Source organism: Mytilus galloprovincialis, chromosome 1 (assembly GCF_965363235.1).
Source record: "Mytilus galloprovincialis chromosome 1, xbMytGall1.hap1.1, whole genome shotgun sequence".
In the NCBI taxonomy this organism is placed as follows: Eukaryota; Metazoa; Mollusca; class Bivalvia; order Mytilida; family Mytilidae; genus Mytilus; species Mytilus galloprovincialis.
Window position 1 is genome coordinate 58,097,131 of NC_134838.1, and position 20,406 is coordinate 58,117,536.

Sequence of the window (20,406 nt, forward strand, 5' to 3'; positions counted from 1 at the left end):
AATCTCAAAACAAACAAACATTTACAAAAAAAAAACACAAAAAGCATCTATCAAATTAAAAAACACATTTATTGTTACGCGTGTTTGGCGTCAGCCAATGTAAAGTCACATAGGAAGAAATTTTGTCGTTCAATGTATATTCAAACAATTATAATTTCACATGAGGATGGTGGTATGCAGGGTTAAAAAATCAAAAGTTATGTTATATTAAATTTCAGAAACAGACCGATATTTAAAATTATCCAGAAGTTCTTTAGAATTTTTAAGAATCCATATATGGTTAATACCACTACGCAAGTAAAATAATTTTGTCGTTTGTCGTTCAAAGTATTGTCAAATTTGTAATAGAACGATAACATAATGACACATAATAGAACAATAACATAATGACGGGATCTTTAAAAGTACAGAGTCACGTTATAAAAACCAAAAGAAGCACAAAAAGTCGCATATACAAAACACACCAGCAAAACAGCTTTTGCTATGATTTAATAATAATAAAAAATACAATTGCATTCAATTTAGGACTTTGCATTTTGTTACTTAAAAGTAGAATAATCTATCGCTATATTTCGACAAAATGATTAATACGATTCTTTTTTCAATTAATAATAATATAACAGAATTTCGAAAAAATATTTCATTATAAACAGTTAGTTTGGCGCGTCGAAACAAGCTAAAAAACATCGGTGATGTATTATTGACTTTTTACATTAGTCCTTTCGGGGCCTTTTATAGCTGACTATGCGGTATGGGATTTACTCATTGCTGAAGGCCGTACGGTTGTGACCAATAGTTGTTAATTTTTGTGTCATTTTGGAATCTTGTGGAGAGTTGTCTCATTGGCAATCATACCACATCTTCCTTTTTTTTTTATTTCTGCAAGTCAACCATTCAACCTCATGAATCCGTATTCATGTGACCTTTAATTTAATCACGTAGCTAGAGATGGGTTACGCTTCTACTAGATGTGTTCGACTATTAAAAGGAAAAGAATGTCACCACTGAAAGTAAAGCAGTGGTGAACCGTTTTGTAACTCATTCGAAAAATCGTTTTATTAAAGGTGAAAACAATAATTATCAAATCGTTTTGACCTATAACATGAAATCAAACAGGCCTAGAAAAAATCCAATTGCTAGTGCTCGCTATCTATTTATATTTATACTTGTGTTTATATCAGATTATTTTTATTGTGTATTATTGTTTTTCATTTTTGCTAAATGTGCTTTGTCTATATGCCTTTTTGTATTCTTGTTTTACATTTTTGCTAATGGCTGTTTGTTTTGTTCACACATCATTGTCAATGGATTGTTTTGCGACTGTCATACAAGTGAGAGCTTTAGTTAGCTATAAAAACCGGTTTTAATCAACCATTTCTACATAATAAAATGCCTGTCCCAAATCAGGCATATGACAGTTGTTATACATTCGTTGGATGTGTTTGAGCTTAAGATCTTGCCATTTAATTAGGGACTTTCCGTTTTGAATTTTCCACATCGTGAAAATGTAAGTTTTGTATCTGTTGTTATTGTTATACTATAGTCTGCATGTTGAACAAGTTTCATGGGCTCCTTTGTATTTTGAATGTATATGATATAAGACCCAATACTACTTTAAAAAGATTGCTTAAAATTTCTGAAAGTAAGGTACTAATGTTTTGAATTTGTTTTTTAAAATGTCCCAATTAAGATTTGTTTCTATTTATTATTTTTCTACATTTATAAGATTCATACATCAGGTCGAAGTATATGATTTTATATTCAGTAGGAAACTGTGATGTAACACTATGTTGTCAATAAGGTTTCATGGAGGATAACTACCCAGCCCCTTATTAACATAAGATATTCATTTGATTGTCTTAGCTCCCTTTAAAACTTCATAAAACATGTTGAGCCATAAAAAAAAGTTTATTTCACTTGTTATTTAGCTTAAGACATATTTATAACTTAAGATAACCCACATATAAGAGCAAATAATTTGAAAAACTTGAATTGAACATATTTTAGCACTTCATAAATTACTTCCTTACCTTTGAAATAACTTTACAAATTTCAACAAATATATGTGTAGAAATTGAAGGCAACCTCTTTTCAAAGTATGTGTGATGTAAACCAAAATCTTATTAGATTGTTAGTATGCTTCATTTTCTCCCTTGTCCATATTATGACATGGCTGAGATTCTTATACATTATTTGGTTAAAATTTCTAACTAGTTGAACAGGTTTGATTATTGAAACAGATTGCAATAAGATAAGAATATGCAATGAACTTCAATAATTTGAGGAGAAACACTTACATTCAAGTAACTTTAATTAAACAAAACATATAGTACAAATTAACGCAGTACCTTTTTTCGTAGGTCACATCTAAAGCGTGACGCCTGTAATAGTTCTACTACTGTATGTTTAAATTTCTTCTCTTATCTGCAACATGTAAACCTACTAGAAACTAAAATAATGTCACTTGTTTAAGGTTCATCATAACAAACGGACAAATATGGCTGTATTTACATTCCAAAAATTACTCTGAGTACAGACTTACCTGTAAAGTTGGAAAAGTTTTAATGCCTAGCATCCACTAGATATAATAAAGTTAAATGCATTTTGTGTTTCAGAAAGATAAAATCTCTTTTGGATTTTGATGGGCATTTTTTTCCTTCATGCAAAAGGTGTGAAAATTGACTAAGTTGTGGTACAACTTTGAGATGCTCCCTCAGGTAAAAAACCGGTTTGTATTGTTTTCATTGTCCTTAATTGACATGGACACCAGGTATCTTCACGGCTATAGGTGAGTTAAAGAGTTTATCTGAGTCAGTGAGTGGACAGTATCAAAGTAATTCAGGTGTTTGTTTATTTTTGCACCTTCTGCAGAAAGGAAAAAAAATGCCCATCAAAAACCAAGAAAGATTTTATCTTTCTTAAACACAAAATGCATTTAACTTTTATATATCTAGTGGATGCTAGGCATTAAAACTTTCCAAACAGCACAGGTAAGTCTGTACACAGAGTAGTTTTTGAGGTGAAAATACGGCCATATTTGTCCATTTGTTATGATGAACCTTAAGGTAAACATTCTACTAATAGACACTAATGACTTTGTTTAGTATTGTTTATTTGTCCAGTTAAAATTAACATCTTCATAGATTGATATGTGGTTCTTTTGACTTAAATCATTGATAATCTGGATGTCAGTTCCGGTTAAAACTATATAAACTACTACTTATAATTTATTAAACTAAGTAAGGCTATTCTGTAAACGGTTATTTCACCATGAAAATACAACAGGTTTTATTTCGGTTATTTTCTTTGTACCACAATGTTTCAATTTTGGAAACACCTCTTTCAGAAACAGCTGTTAATTATAAACTTGTTCGAACATTTGTCTTAAAAGCAAACTTTTCAAATACAATGTATATTGTGTTTCTTTATAAACAAAACACTATGTTTGACCACTAAATTAATATGTGCATATGCAGTTAACAAATAGCCGTTTAGAAACTTAAAAAAAAACAATTTATTTACGATTTCTGTTTTCAATCTACTGGTAGATCAAATATTTTTAAATTTTGTGACGGTTATATCAAGAAATGCAATAATGTTTTGCTATAAAGAAAAAGGTATTTTAATACGAAAGACGAGAAACTAGTTCTTCAAACCTTTCAGAAAATAAAAAAGAATATTTATTGTAACCCTACTTAGTTAATTTCGCTGCATATCAACAAAGATGAATTAGCTCTGCATTTTTTAAAAGAACCATTATTAGTTTCTTCATTTTTAAATGTAAAGTCCCACAAATAAAATGCTTTCCGTATCAAATACTGATTCAGTAAAACAATCAAAACCAATCAATCGCGGACGCCGGTTTTTGTGATCCAAGACGGTTGAATCCTCGATCCCATATACTACCACCTTACAATTGATTATTACACAGCCGTCTCTTTAATGTTCATACGTACACATTTCTTACTGATATATATAAGTCTAAAAAAAATACACCCTACAGTTTTAGAATAAGCTTTTTAATGCTGACATTTTTTGTCTGTCCCCCAGCGGGATTCGAACTCACACCTTTGATAAATTATAGCACCAATCGCTTAGCCTTACGTCCAGCGCTCTAGACCACTCGATCACATTCGCTATATAAAACTATAACTTCAATAGTCGCATTGCTACCTTGTCACGGAAGGCGAATCTAGAGATTTATATATAATACAAGTGCTTAAGAATGTAACTCTAACACACTGATGAGTGTTATAAAAAATAGTTGTTATATTTTATAAATTCACGCAATATTTTTGCTAAACAAATTAGCTTCATCAGGCGTGTGCAGCCAATCAGGTAAAAAATTGGAGGCTGTAAAGAAAAAAAAATTGCCAGCTTAACGTTCAATGTCTATAAAGATGTTTTTGCCGCTTATTGTAACAATTCTTAAACCAAAACAAATAGTGGTTTTAGTTAAATAGAATGACGTTCAGGATTTATTCCTTTGGTTTTGAGCAAGACTGTTTTCCATCTCTCTCATTCAGTCCATCAACATGTTCAAGATTATGTAGCTGATGCAAACATAATCTCTCTCTCTGTTTTCTACTTTGGGAGTCCCATGTTTGGTTTACCTCAATAATATGAAAGGTGATATTTTCAAAAGTATGGCTGTTCTTGATAGATGTCTCGTGATTGGGCAGTTTCTTCCTTTTATATAAAAAGACCGGTGATTGTTTAGTGTGATGTTGAATTTAGTTTCTGTTTCGCCAACATGCTGCAGCTTGCAAGTTCCACAAGTAAGAATATAAATACTATTTTCCGTTTTACAATTAGATGTAACATAGATATTGTATCGTTGCTTCGTTACTGTGCTGCTGAAAACGTTACCAGTGTTAGCGACCTAACAGCACTTACAATTGCTTTTTCCGCATTGTTTGTGACACCCAATTTTAGAAGTCTCTTGGTTTTTTTTTACTTTAGATGTGACAAGTATGTCTTTAAGATTTTAGGGTCCGCGATAGGCAATGACAGGAGTTGATCGAAAAATTTCTTTGAAGAAAGAGTCATTTTCGATAAGACGCTAGTGCTTGCGGACAGTAGATGAAATATCTGTCAGTCGGGATGGAAGGTGACGACAAACGCAATTCTATCTTGGCGTCTCGTCTTATCTTTGTATTCCATGATGATCTCTTTTTCTTGGGGTTTATCAAAAGCGTCTGTGATATGTTCGGTTTTGTATCCTCTTGATTTTAGTTGTTTTCCGAGTTGTCCCAAACGATAGTTGAGTTTGGATTCCGAGGAGCTAATCCGCTTTGGTCTGATGGCTTGATTGTTAGAAATGCTTCCGAAGCAGTGTTCGGGTGACAACTTCTTGGAGAAAGAAACTGATGTTTATCAGTTTTCTTTGTGTTGAGATCAATTGTCGTGACCCCATTTTTTACAAATTTGAAATGTGGTGGTGTCTAGAAAAGCAATTTTCTCGCTTGAAAATTCAGAGGTAAATTTAATTGAATGATGAAACTGATATATATTTCAATAGAGATTTTGGAGATGATGAAATGAAGAATGTGTCTATGTCGCTTATAACAAGATCTATTTATTACTACTAAAAATACTTGTATCATCATTTAATTTCTTCCTTATAATAGTCATTATGCACTGAAACGGCACAGTCAATCATGCAATTAAAATATAATATCTGGCATGAACATGTTATTAAATGGGAGGAAATATAAATTGCCTGCGTTTGAAGCGCCTTTCTGGATTACTAGTAACTCTTATCAGGACCGCTCAAAGACGAATATTTTGAAGCCAAGGGTGTACAAAAACTAGAAATAATAGCCAAATCCATCTTAGGTCAGCTTTGTCTGAGTTTCATAATAACTTGTATTCTTATAAACGAACAACTTTATCCTGAACATATTGTTTTCACTAAATCAATGTCATGCAATAATCAAATAAGATAAGTTCCCCTCTTCTTGTTAAAAAAGAACCACAATTAAATTAAATCTTGATCACTCAGGAATTAAGATTTTTATGCACTCTGTCACAACAAGAAAATTATATCATTACATTGCTATTAATTTTTATCGATACCTCTGTTGTTAGACTGTATGTTCACAATTTAGGAATTTTGTCGTTAAAAATACGGATTTCGTTTAGATAGATAGTAGTAAGCAGTTATGATATTTTCCACATACCTGGCTCTGATATCTATGAATGTTACGCTCTCGTTTTAGTTATTTTTTCAGTTGTTTTAAGTTTTTATTTCAAATCTGTTTAAAAAGGAAGGAACATGCCACAGGAACAATAAAAAAAAAAAAAAATTAGAAAAAACAGCAAAACCATTGAATGTCTTTTATTTTCCTATTGTAATAAGAAAATAAAAGACATCCAATTGTCCAAATAGTAAACACAGCTACATGTACTGTAAACAAAGATTTAACACACAAAGCCTCGAGAAAATAGAAGATAAACAAGTATCCAAATAATAAAAAAATATCGCTACGACACATTTCGGTGGTCATCTATGACAAATCACCGTATCCATAACGGTCAACCAAAACATAATAACGTCCTCAAACTTTCAGACAGATTACTTCAACTAAGCCATTTAATTATAACTCATTGCTTATGTTTCGCATTTCTAAAGGTTTTTTTTATCTAAAATATTTTATTGATCGAACTTTGTATCTTGTCCACCAAAACCGGACCTTATAATTCAAATTATTTCAGTGATGAAGCTCTCAAAACATTGCTTTCTTCTACAAGATCGAAATATTCCTATATAAATATTTGAAGTCATAGCTATTTAAACGGTTCATTTTAACAAATACAAGTTAAAATTGATTCATACATATTCATATCTTCCTGTTTATCAGGTTGTTATATGTATATGTGTGCATATAAACGAACCATCTATTGACTGTATGTAATAAAAAAAGAGTTATCTCCTAAAAAGTCAATGTTTCGATTACGCCTTAAGCAGTCATGTGTGTTATCCTTGACAGACGGAATGTTTATGTCTTATCCTGTCAAGTGTGAAAGTATATACCTGCGTACACTTGACAAACAACTTAACCATATCTGATCGTATTTGGATCTATATTTTTGTTCGCTTTCGTAGTAAGTAAAATAACTTAAGAACTTAAAAGTTGATATCAAATTAAAAAATGTTTAACTTGTTAAGACTGATTATGCTCTATCTCGATGCAATTTACTGTAGCCAAGAAGAAAATGAATTGCATCGGCACACACTTTTTATTTAGTCGGTTAGGGAATTTAAAATTCAAAGGGGAATGTGCCGGCCATTTAAGCAGGAAGAAACTCTTATTTAAAACCCTAATTTGAAAAAAAATATATATGTAACTTAAACTCTTCCTTAACATTCTCAGCATTCATTCTTTATCTTGCTACATAAATATATTTATCATAACTTAATAAGACAATTGTACGTCTTCAACGTCATTTCATTTGAAAAGGTGAGTATATGTAGTATCTTTTTAATTTTCATCTCAAGTCAATACTCAAAAAGTTAATTTTCAAGTCGTTTTTCTTAATAGTATGTGTAATTAAAACGAATTTAATATAAATTCTATGGAAATTGTTCAAATTGATATGGTTGACACAGTGTTCTTTATAAATAAATATATGTCGTTTAATGTTCATCGAGGTATGATGATTGAACTAACGTATGCAATAGGAGATGGCAACAGTGTACAAGGAATCGATAAATATTCAGATTTCCGAACAAAATTGATTTGCAAATATTTTTGAATTGAATCTTTGTTTAGAAAAATCTGAATCCATTTTCGTTAAATCTCATTGTATCCTTATTTTTCAAAATTATTTTGTGCATACACGGTGTTTATTGTCTTTTAAGTTGCGTGGGTGGTGGTTTGATCTGACAACACCCTTAATTTAAATTTTTGTTCAATCATATTTTGAAATTGTATTAAAAATTGAACGAATGGGTCATTTTGTAGAACGCTAATCCTGATATTGATCCATTGATCTTAAAACACAGCTGATGCAGAAAAATCCATTTTATTTTAGTATCTTCATAATTATATGTTGTAGACTAGGTGTGGTTAATACAAGACGACAATAATGTGTAAGTACTTTCCATTTGTGATTTTTAACCAACTCGTGTGATTTTTAAATAGCATTGTATTCGAATGAGACTATGTGATATAAAATATCCTTTCAGACCGACATAAAAAAGAATGGGAGGTCTCGGTTTTTTAACCACTACATATGATAACCGGAAACCGATTGCAACATATGATATAGTTGTGTTCTTGTTTATCACTAGTAAAGTTTTTCTTATATTTGTTTTGTCTTTGTATTTGCTATGACAAAAAGTATTATTTGCTCATTTCCCAAAAAAAGAATTAATAAAATAACAAAAGAGGGAAACTAGAAAAAAATCTGACCATCTACACAGGGTTGCCTTCCCTTTTACAACTCATACAAAATCTACGTGTATGTTGTATTATATATAATTGTGTACTTAAATTGATTCACTGGGATAATACAAGGTAGATGACTAAAAATATTGTTAAAAGGTGTAAAAAGTTAAATGACAGTTTATGTAAATGAAATGTATAGAGGGGGCGTAATTGGGGTTTGAAATGAGAATGTCTATAACACGTATACATGAGAGCATGAACATTATGTCGGTGTTAAAATTCACAAAGCTTGACCTATTTATGTTTGCGAATATATTCAATAAGCAATACATATTATAACATAAATGCAGTAGGTTATCATTGCCGTTTTGTATATACACTGAAGAAAAAGCATCAACAAACAACTGGTTTGAATAGTGGCAAAAAGATTTTTTTGTCAGTTTGTTCCGTGGTAAACCTGGCTACACCCAAACCACATAAACACCTACCATTCATTTCTTTGTAACCAAGCCGGTTCCTCACATTGAGTACACAATGATAACACGACCAATACGGAAATATCGTCATATTCCCATACAATGTCATAAACAGATAAAATATAAGTTAATGTCATATTTTACAACTACCTTGATCATAACAAACATAAATGAGTTATTTCTACTTAATTAGTTTTTTTACATCTATATGTAAACGTTGAAGTTTATACTTCATATATATTCCGAGTCGACACAGTCAAGGCACCCATTTTTACAAAGTGAAAATAAATTGGGTCATAAAGTGGGACTCTATACTGTATTTCAATGAATAAACAGATTTTACGGTTGAAAGTGACTTTACCTCTTCTTAATCCCCAAGGTTAAATCTTACAAACCAGCTTATTCAATGGGTTGTTAAGCCTAATGTTAAAGCATGCAGACTACTCCCTTAAAGAATCATTCAATCACGGGCAGTAAACCGTATGATTTCCATAATATACTAAACCTATAAATATCTACTTAGATTATTATAAATGCTCTGAAGTTATGAAAAAAGTAACTGCGTTTCATGGAGATCTCGACCAGTAGCCACTATCTCATGTGTAGTTACATGTTCAAATAAACTATCATTGTAAAAGTTTCATTCTAAAAAAAATTAATGCATTGATCTGTTGTGTCTCTATTAAATTGTAAATGTATTGGTTAATGGATTATTAAAATTAATTCGTTAAAATCCATTGTAACAGTTGATAACGGTTTTTTCAAGCTACAAAAATATTGCTACACGCACAAAATCAGAAATTTGATAGCAAGTAATATAAAATTAAAAAAAAAGTTTTATTGGGAAACCAAATGTTATAATGTTTCCAAAGTTCTTGACCGTAAAATTAATACTCGCAAGAATTATAGACAATAGCATGTACTTTGAAAAATACATTTAATCAAAATTTAATTGTAAGTTACAGTTATTCAAAACTACCAAAATGATTACTGTGTAACGAAATTATTTGTTCAACGAATATCAGATTTGAGCAAACTGCGTACGGATGTTATAGTGTTAATTGTGCTGAGTATATACATGCTTTTACTGTTTATGTTATATATTTTGTATTTGTTGTTATCTGTATATATATGTTTGGTTTGATGATTTATTTGAATTGCAACTTTATGACAGCCGGACTAAGGAAAGCAAAGAAATATGACTGGAAAGATTCTAACATGGCCTTATTTGGATCAGATACGGAAAAGAATGTCAAAAGTAAGTACTACTAATAGAATAGTACATTAAAGAAAACTGAACTGTATAACCAGTAGTGTTAAAACACGTGTGAAGTATCTTTCTGCTTGACAATAACAAAGATTGACCAATGTACATTGATTTCGATCGAGAGAGAGGGAGAGAGATAGACAGACAGAGACAGAGAGAGAGAGGACCATTATATGGCTGGAAAAATAGGACGGAAAATTAACATTAACATTAATTCCCCCGAATATCGGGTAAGCCGATGTTCTCTAGACGGATTATGCATAAAATGTACTGTTCAAAAGTGGTATCCAACTTATAGCTCATGGCAAGTAAATATGATGTCACAATCAAGGAAATGAAGATGGGGTCGTTGATACGACAAGTGTAACATATTGGTACATGTAGTTATCAGATACTATGTAGTTAACCTGATTGTAAGGTTTAAGTCTTCGAATCAATCTCGTTATCCTTATATGACAACCCTTCTTCGCTCGTGTCATGAAAAATCAGGTTTTTAAGCATCATATTTATCAACAATAAGATAGAAATGACTCGTAGCTTGCCTTCAGTAATTTTGACCATTCTTAAACTGAATTATAAGTTACTAGTATAATTTCAGTGTATTTTTTGCTTTTATGATTTGTAAATTCCATATATATAATACGCATTGTGTAGGACTAACTGCTCGATTACGTTTATGTATCTTAATTTAATATAGTTAAAATGAAAAGAAAATAAAATGCTCAACTTCTTTACTAGAAGAGGGGTGAAGGATACCAGAGAAACAGTCAAACTCGTAAATCGAAAATATGCAGACAACGCCATGGCTAAAAATGAAAAAGACAAACAGATAAATAATAATACACAAGAAACAACATAGACAGCTAAAGACGGAGCTTTCATAAGTATGAACAATTCATGATTAAAATAAATAAATGAATTATCGCATGTAACATAGAATCTATTCCAGGAAAAAAACACATATCATACACAAACTCATACATATACAAGATCTACGAGGTAAGGCAGTGTATTATTGAAATAAGTCTAATAAAAGAGAGGCGAAAGATACCAGTAGTACAGTCAAATTCATGTTAACAAGTTCAACAAATAATTTCATGCTTGTATGCCATTCAGAAATAAGCTGTCTATTTTCAGAGGAGTCCGCTTTAACTGAACCAGCCTGGAAAAATGCGGGTAAAGAAGTTGGACTTCAGATCTGGAGGATAGTTGTGCGTATTTTTTTTACGGTTAAATAAGATATTTCATTCGGGAAAGGGATATATGCCTTACACATATAGTTAGAATATCTTTTATATTTAACAGTTTTCATCAGCTTACCTCTATCTCCTCAAAAACACACAGTGAACAAATATTTGGAGCAAAACTATGCTACTGTAAAATTGGACTGGCACAGAAATAAAACATATGGAATATGAAAAAAAGTAAAAATGAATAATGACTTTTGAAAATGATAAGCCATGATAGTGACAAAAATAAACAGGCGTGAAATAATCTCAGAGCCCCCATTAAAATTGCGACTATACACATACAAATCAAAATATTAACAAATTAAAAACAATGTGTCATGTTTGTGGCAAACTGGGAAAAAAAATATGCAACTGTACTGTAACAGTAATACCACCATCATAGTAGAACAGGATTAACATATTAAATTAAGATAAATTTTTTTATACAGATAACGACTGAACCCATTTTCTCAACCTGAGTAGATGTGATACAATCAACTAATACATGAATAGTATCGTCCTTGCATTTATCATATTGGCGTATCTGAATCTTATTCGCTTAAATATTCTTGAGTAAATACAATTAATATTTAGTATATTCGGACTTTGTCTTTTCCATATTAGATAATTTGCCTTGTTTGCTTTATATTCTTTTTGATTTTTTTAACAGAAATTTAAAGTCACCAACTGGGCTAAGGATGAATACGGTAGCTTTTATAATGGAGACTCGTATATCATACTTAATGTAAGTATTGCTTTATAAAACATATTCATTTTCAGGTGAGTGTCATATACATATACATTTAGGACATTAAGTTAATTAAAAACGTTATAAAAGAAATGTTATTCTGTAGTATTGAACGAGAATGTAAAATCACTTAATAGATTGGTAAACATAATATTTTTATAACTTCAAAAATTGTCTTTACAATACACTTGGAGTTTTGCTCGAAAAGTTGTTAAATAAACGAAATCCCCTTTATTCATGTTATAATATGAATAGCATTCACAAGCTCATGTGATTAATCTGAACTTTCGTTTTGAGCAACTTTACTTTGAAGTTTTCATATTAACATGTATCTTGTTTGATTCATGATTCAAAAAATATAAAGAAATGTGATTATTTGGTTTCGCTTACTTCATAGTGGTATCATTGTTATTATTTATTTTGTAGACTTATAAAAACAAAGATTCAGATAAACTCTTATATGATGTCCATTTTTGGATTGGGAAATACAGTACTCAGGTAATTTACCACCATAGTAAACAATCTTATAATATTCCACAAACATCATTTTGTTTTACAAGGGAATTCAAATCAACAAAGTCTTTGAGATAACTTTCCTGAATGTAAACAATATTGGCAGATCATCTTGAATAAAAGCCATGGTCAAAGGTTACTGTTTCTGAAAAAGCTTTTACTTACTTGGTATACCAATTTGATCCAAATACCGTTGACAACTTTTCCTTAAAACAATCTTCATTTTAAGTTCCTTTCCATTTTTGTTGAATTTTATCAAAACAAAAACGTAAGTTGAAGTGAATGACATATTTTTTTTAACTTAGTGTTTTATTCAAGCACCACTGATAATTCTTCTGCAGAGAAAGCGATCGTTGGGGATTCCAAATTATAAGCCTGGTATCTTTGATAAGTTTTCACGATGCATTATTTTTACAGGATGAATATGGAACTGCAGCCTATAAAACCGTAGAATTAGATACCTTACTAGATGGTGTACCCATTCAACACCGAGAAGTTCAAAGTAATGAATCATCCATGTTTAAAGGCTACTTTCCATCAATAACGTAAGACACTTTTGTTGTTTTTCTGTATTTTTGTTTTGTTTCTCTTGTTAGTATTATAATTTTCTGTTAAATACATTGTGCCATTAATATATACAGGGCCATTACAGAAAAACAGGGCCATTACAGAAAAAAAGGGCCATTACAAAAAACAGGACCATTACAGAAAAACAGGGCCATTACAGAAAAAACAGGGCCATTACAGGAAAAACAGGGCTATTACAGAAAATATGTAATTTTTAATAAATAGTCATTTTTTGGCAATAATGTACTTAGTTCAGTGGTTAGTGAATAAATATATATAAAAAAGAGTACATTTTGATTATTCTTGATTTGTAATTTAAAAAAGAAGCAGTGTTTCTGTTTTCTTGTCATGATATCACAATTATCATCTCTATGCAATGAATTTGAGACTATTTTTCATTATATTTTAGTCTGATGGAAGGTGGAGCAGAAACTGGATTCAGAAGCGCACAAAAACAAGCAGAAATCAAACGCCTACTTCATTTCCGTGGTGATAAAAAAGGAGTTGTAGTTAAAGAGGTATATAATTATGAAATACATATTAAGCTAGTAATAACAAAATGTATACCTTCTTATGTTAAGACTTTGTGTGTAAGGAGAGTATATGCACATTATTTTAATGTTGTATTATACAATCGACAAGTCAAAACAAGAAAGTTTCAGTGAGTGTTCAGATTTTTTTCTAAATATTTTTGGTTTGCATTTTCCTAAAAATAAAATTCGATTAGATGCGTTAGTAACCGCACTCAAGCGTACGTCTACACAAAATACCAATCATGTCATTTTGAATGGATTATTCACAGAATTAATTATAACCACGAATATATTTGTATCTGTTATAGGCAGTTAGAAATTTTTACTATATTGCTATATTGCAAACACCGTTGTAAGTAAGAAAATATATTTTCCTTCAAAACTTGATCTTCTATTTTTGTTCGCATAGATTTTGCGGAAAAAAAGCAAATTGGATTCCAGTGATGTGTATATATTAGACCTTGGCTTGCAAATATATCAGTGGAATGGTGAGAATTGTAACAAAGATGAAAAATTCAAGGTAAGCTACACAGTATAAAGTTTTGTTTTAACGAATTTATTTTAATAATGGCAGATCTTTGAGTGTCTCTGTTAAATTTATTCATACTTTTTAGCGATTCATATATAGATATAGGAAGATGTGGTGTGAGTGCCAATGAGACAACTATCCATCCAAATAACAATTTATAAAAGTAAACCATTATAGGTCATTGTACGGCCTTCAACACGGAGCTTTGGCTCACACCGAACAACAAGCTATAAAGGGCCCCAAAATTACTAGTGTAAAACCATTCAAACGAGAAAACCAACGGTCTAATCTATAAAAATAACGAGAAACGAGAAAAAAACCAAACTATTTACTATTTTAAAATAGCACTTGCATATTTTTGTATAAATACTAACATATTGTGGAAGTCAGTAATATAAGGCGGTAAATGTATTTTTAATATTTTTGTCGTTGTGTTGCTGTCTCATTAATATGCACCCAATAACTCATTTTATTCTTATATTTGAATAAAACGAAACAAATCATGAGAGTTATTATGCATCTATACATTTATAGAAAATATAATTTACTTCCAAAAGAAAAACTTTAGTTTGAAATGATACTCAATTTGCATCCTTAGCCAGATTTTGCATCATTAGCTATCAATTTAAAAAGAATTTAAGTATCAGAATAAAATTGTTTTGGCGAAGGCATCATTTTAATTTTGTATTATTTAATTCAGGCAATGCAATATCTCCAAGATCTGAAAAGCAAACGTAGTGGAAAGGCTTCAGTGGAAACACTAGATGAAGTGGATACACCCGATACAGTAAGTGTCAAATCAAATGATTCAGTACTGACGTGTTTACAGAGTGATTACACCTGAAACAGTAAGTGTCAAATCAAATGATTCAGTACTGACGTGTTTAGAGTGATTACACCTGATGCAGTAAGTGTCAAATCAAATGATTCAGTACTGACGTGTTTACAGAGTGATTACACCTGATACAGTAAGTGTCAAATCAAATGATTCAGTACTGACGTGTTTACAGAGTGATTACACCTGATACAGTAAGTGTCAAATCAAATGATTCAGTCCTGACGTGTGTATAGAGTGATACACCTGATACAGTAAGTGTCAAATCAAATGATTTAGTCCTGACGTATGTACAGAGTGATACACCTGATACCGTAAGTGTCAAATCAAATGATTCAGTACCGACTTGTGTACAGAATGATGCTTTGAAAAGAACTGGTGACATAGCAGTTGCGTAAAAATACTCAAACATTCAGGAATGAGATAAGGACATGGAAAATGAAAAAAGTATTTCAAATAATAATTTTGTAAATAAGTCATTACATAATTTGTAATATTGCTCCAAGAGTGTATTAATATAATTTTTCATTTTCAGCACAAATTTTACAGCTATCTTGATCAGGATGACGAGGAGGACGATGATGATGAAACATATGAGGCACAAAAATTTAGAAAAACGTTACATAGGTCAGTAGAAATTTATTCTATATAATGTGAACTAATTAGCAACTGATGTGTCAAATAATATTTATCAAAATTGAGCTTAAACATGAGCAGATACTTAAAAAAAAAAACAAGAAAAACGATACGCTTCACTTAAACTAAATTTTAAAAAAGTGAAAAAGTGTGCTGTTTATAAATTTTCTGTTAACTTATTTATTTCAATCATTCATAACGTCAAAGAATGCTATTTATTTAAAATTGTTTTCATAATAATTGCATTAATACCATATATAGCGTATGCATTTGAGTGTAGGAATCCACGAAATACTTAGCCTGAATCTTCTTACAAAAATGTTATTTTCTGGTAATTATAGGCAACACATGTTTCAATTTATTTCAGATTGTCAAACGAGTCTGGTGAATTACAATTTTCATTAGTTAGTGATGGTACTGTTACAAGAAATGACTTCAAATCTCAGGTAAAACAAACAACACAAACTCAATTAGATTTGTTCTACTGAAAGAAGTGCGCTGCATCAGATCATACAAACCCAGACAGAACAAAGCTCTTGGCATCTACTGAATGCTGAAAATATAAATGAACTTTATTCTAATAGATGGAAATTTCAGAATCCTTTTTTTTCATTATTTTGATTGAATGTTCCTATTTGAAAAAAAATCCTTGTGGCCTTGTAATGCAGATAATATTAAATATAATAATGCCATCATTAGAAAAATGAAACAGTGACAAATAGTTGTAAAGTTGCCTAATTTAGTTGCTTTTGTACACATCAATCTGATTTTCATTCTTTACCAAACTTTATTAAATTTTATTTGTGTTGGAGACAAACCTTCCTTTCGAGGGATGCATATTAATTTCGACTTTTCACATTTTATGTCCAAATTAATTCAAAAACCACTTGTAAAGATGAATAAATGTTATTTTGCTGAAGAAAAAAATCCACATTATTTTGTAATTATTCCTTCGTTTTACATCTAAAAGGTCATCAATATCTTTTTTAAACATTGTTTTTCTTTCTTTTGATTGTTTTTTGTCTAGACTTAGAATATACATTATTTCGCCTTTATTAGATTTGATATGACACTGATTTTGCCTTTCCAGGATGTCTTCATCTTTGATACACAGGGAGAGGTTTTTGTATGGATAGGTAGAAGAACCAGTGAAGATGAACGTAAGAATGGAATGGCATACGCTCATGTAAGATCATTTTGCCTAGAATAATCTGGATCTTTTATTAATTTAAACATTTATATTTATCCGACGTTGGTTGTAAACATATATAAGGTATAAACTAAGAAATGTTCCATGTCATTAAGTAAGGTGGGCCAAGTGAAGAACTATTGGGAACATCCAGAAATGTAGATCATATAAAGCAATTTGTAAAGGAAACAATCACTATTTGTAATGTTGAAAAACATATGTATTGACGTATGAAATTCAAAATTCATTCTTTATAGTTTTAAAAAAAAACCATCATTGTTCACATAACAAATATATCTTTACGACAAAAATAACACAATGTCTAATGAAAATATTTTTTGAAACTTGAAATGTATATCTTCTGTGTAAGTCGTTTGTAGTACGTTTGCAATTAACAAGCTTATTGAAAATGTATTTTTGTTGTAGAAATATCTAATGGGAACAGATCATCCAACTATACCAATAACAGTTCTAAACGAAGGACAAGAATCTACGGTCTTCAATTCTGCATTGGGAAATTAGGAATTTATATACTAAATAACTTTAAAAATTTGCTTTCAATATATATTTTAATATACATTTGCTGAGTGATTTGACCATTTATACTTCACAAATATAGACTTACAAACATTTCTGTTATTTCCATCAGAAACATCTTTGATATTCTTGAGCCTAAAGACGTCTTTCTGTTGTTATTTTCAATCATTTTAGCAGAAGTTGGTATTGGATAAACTCATATTTATACATAAACAGCAGATAAATAAAAAAAGAAGATGTGGTATGATTGCCAACGAGACAACTCTCCACAACAGACCGAATGACACAGAAATTAAAAAACTTAAGGCCACCGTACGGCCTTAAACAATGAACAAAGCCCATACCGCATAGTCAGCTATAAAAGGCCCAGTAATGACAAATGTAAAACGATGCAAACGAGAAAACTAACGGCCTAATTTAAATACAAAAAAAATAACGGAAAACAAATATGTAACACATCAACAAAGTTCTCGAAAATAACTGAATTACAGGCTCCTGGCTTGGGACAGGCACATACATACAGAATGTGGCGGGGTTAAACATGTAAGCGGGATCCCAACCCTCTCCCTAACCTAGAAGTCATTCAGAACAATGCTGGATAAATGATTATAACAGACACCAATTAACCAACCTATAAAATTAACATAGTTCTTGACTGGAATTATCAAAGTAATTCTATATTCAGTAGAAACTGATCAAAAATGATATCCAACAACCTTTGCGAAACTTTTGGGAAAGCAGTGATAAAACACATATACAATTCATTTGACCAAATAATCAAATTTGGTGCTGACATCTTGCACATTTTATTACGGTTTGTCGTTGATAGAACTATGTAAAACATTTTATTGGAGGTTCAAAATTTAATTTAAATATTTAAGCAGTAATTTGCTCGAAATTTCATATCATGTCAATTAAGTGCAGGTCGTTTATGCATACCAAAACTCAAAAACTTAAAAACTTAACATTGAACTACGTCAATTCATGTTATTACTCGAAATCGGAATACCAGTTGAGTAGTTCGATTTCAAACAACAAAGTGCAATTGGGTACGAATTTTGAATGAACTGCAAAAGCTGGATAGAAACACTTACATATACCCTCACGACACTTACCAAAGAGGAAATCCTAGATAATCATACGTCTGTTCTATGTTCCTTTGGAGTTTCAACCAAAGATGATGAACTAGATCTTCCATCACTGTTTTGGATACCTAAACTACATAAGTGTCCTTACAAACAACGGTATATTGCTGGGTCTTCCAAGTGCTCCACGAAACATCTTTCTAAATTATTAACATCTATTTTATCAGTAATCGAAGACGGGCTCAAAGTTATTGTGAAACTGCCTATTCTAGAGAAAGAGTGAATCAGATGTGGACACTAAAAAATTCCAAAGATTTTTTAATTAGAGTACATACAATCTAACTCTCTTTCATCTGACAATAGTATTTAAACATTTGACTTTTCTTCACTTTACACAAGTATTCCACATTCTAAACTAAAAGACAAATTAAAAGAGTTAGTAATACTTTGTTTCATTAAAAAGAATGGCCAACGTAGATACAAGTATATCTTGTCTTGGGGAGGGATAAATCCTACTTTGTAAAGGATCACACTGATTCAAACAAAAAATTCTCTGAAACTGACATTATCAAGATGTTTGATTGACAACATATTTGTAATGTTCGGAGGACGTGTTTTTAAACAGACTGTCGACATTTAAATGAGAACCCATTGCGCCCTCTTCTTGCCGACTTGTTTCTTTATTTTTATGAGGCTAACTTCATACAGGAACTTGTTAGGAAGAAAGATAAGAAGTTAACAATATCCTTTAACTCTACTTTCCGCTATATAGATGACGTTCTTTCACTGAATAACTCAAAATTTGGTGACTATGTTGAACGCATATATCCCATAAAACTAGAGATAAAATATACAGTTAAGTCGGCCTCATATCTTGAATTACATCTAGAAATTGACAATGAGGGTCGGTTGAAAACAAAACTTTACGACAAAAGGGATGATTTCAGCTTTCCAATTGTGAACTTTCCATTTCTAAGTAGCAACATTCCAGCGGTACCTGCATACGGGGTATATATCTTCCAATTGATGCGATATTCACGTGTCTGCATTTTCTATCATGATTTTCTTGATAGAGGGAGGCTGCTCACAATGAAGCTATTAAACCAAGAGTTCCAATTGGTGAAGTTGAAATCATCCCTTCGTTAATTTTACGGACGTCATCACGTGTTAGTTGACCGTTATGGAATAACCGTTTCTCAAATGATATCGGATATGTTCCTTACGTCGTAACTACAATCCCCTTCCCTTTCATGAATGTGACCTACCGAATTAGACTATTTACTAGATTTGTTATAACATAAGCAACACGACGGGTGCCACATGTACAGCAGGATCTGCTTACCCTCCGGAGCACCTGAGATCACCCCTAGTTTTTAAATGGGGTTCGTGTTGCTTATTCTTTAGTTTTCTATGTTGTGTGTACCATTGTTTGTTTTGTTTTTTTCATTTTTAGCCTTGGCGTTGTCGGTTTATTTTCGATTGATGAGTTTGACTGTCCCTTTGGTATCTTTCGTCCCTCTTTCACAGACAAGTTACGTTAAAAAAAATCCTCAGCTCGTAAGACCGTGATTATTAATCGGATTTAAATGATGAACAATTATTGGTCAAACGACACTCATAATAAGAAGCTCAACATTTGAACGATGTTATTCAAAAGGTCACAAAACATACGAACCAAGACATGAGTTCAAGATATCAAAAACTACATGTTACCGACTTGCGTGAAGGCTAGGGCAACGGTCTATCGAATGTAGGACAGAAAGTCTCAGAACAAAAAGTTACAGACAAAAAGTCACAGGACAAAACGTCGCAATTGAGATTATTTTCTTTGAATAACAAATCACTTATTTAAAAAAACAAAATTTTGAT

At 31.2% G+C, this 20,406-nt stretch overlaps 1 protein-coding gene across 3 annotated transcripts; it reads left to right on the plus strand.

The window, feature by feature from the left end:
• The first annotated feature begins 6,959 nt into the window (after window positions 1–6,959).
• LOC143079548 (gelsolin-like protein 2) lies at window positions 6,960–17,592 on the plus strand. 3 transcript variants are annotated; one of them, XM_076254966.1, is made up of 14 exons: window positions 6,960–7,107; window positions 8,062–8,095; window positions 10,044–10,127; window positions 11,274–11,347; window positions 12,036–12,110; window positions 12,540–12,611; window positions 13,044–13,171; window positions 13,603–13,711; window positions 14,136–14,246; window positions 14,956–15,042; window positions 15,626–15,717; window positions 16,094–16,172; window positions 16,817–16,912; window positions 17,342–17,592. In XM_076254966.1, exons 2-14 carry the CDS (start codon window positions 8,092–8,094, stop codon window positions 17,435–17,437), a joined length of 1,107 nt encoding a protein of 368 aa, XP_076111081.1. In that variant the 5' UTR covers window positions 6,960–7,107; window positions 8,062–8,091; the 3' UTR covers window positions 17,438–17,592. The 3 variants fall into 3 exon arrangements, with proteins under 3 accessions (XP_076111081.1, XP_076111087.1, XP_076111074.1); XM_076254972.1 differs by lacking the exon at window positions 6,960–7,107 and adding an exon at window positions 7,409–7,463; XM_076254959.1 differs by lacking the exons at window positions 6,960–7,107; window positions 8,062–8,095 and having other exon boundaries at window positions 10,037–10,127.
• The last annotated feature ends 2,814 nt before the right edge of the window (window positions 17,593–20,406 follow it).

Coding starts and splice junctions, on each gene's coding strand:
- LOC143079548 (XM_076254959.1), top strand. CDS start 10,037: ATGACAGCCGGACTAAGGAAAGCAAAGAAATATGACTGGAAAGATTCT. Junction 12,612..13,043: donor TTGGGAAATACAGTACTCAG/GTAATTTACCAC, acceptor TTATTTTTACAG/GATGAATATGGAACTGCAGC. Junction 16,173..16,816: donor GAAATGACTTCAAATCTCAG/GTAAAACAAACA, acceptor TTGCCTTTCCAG/GATGTCTTCATCTTTGATAC.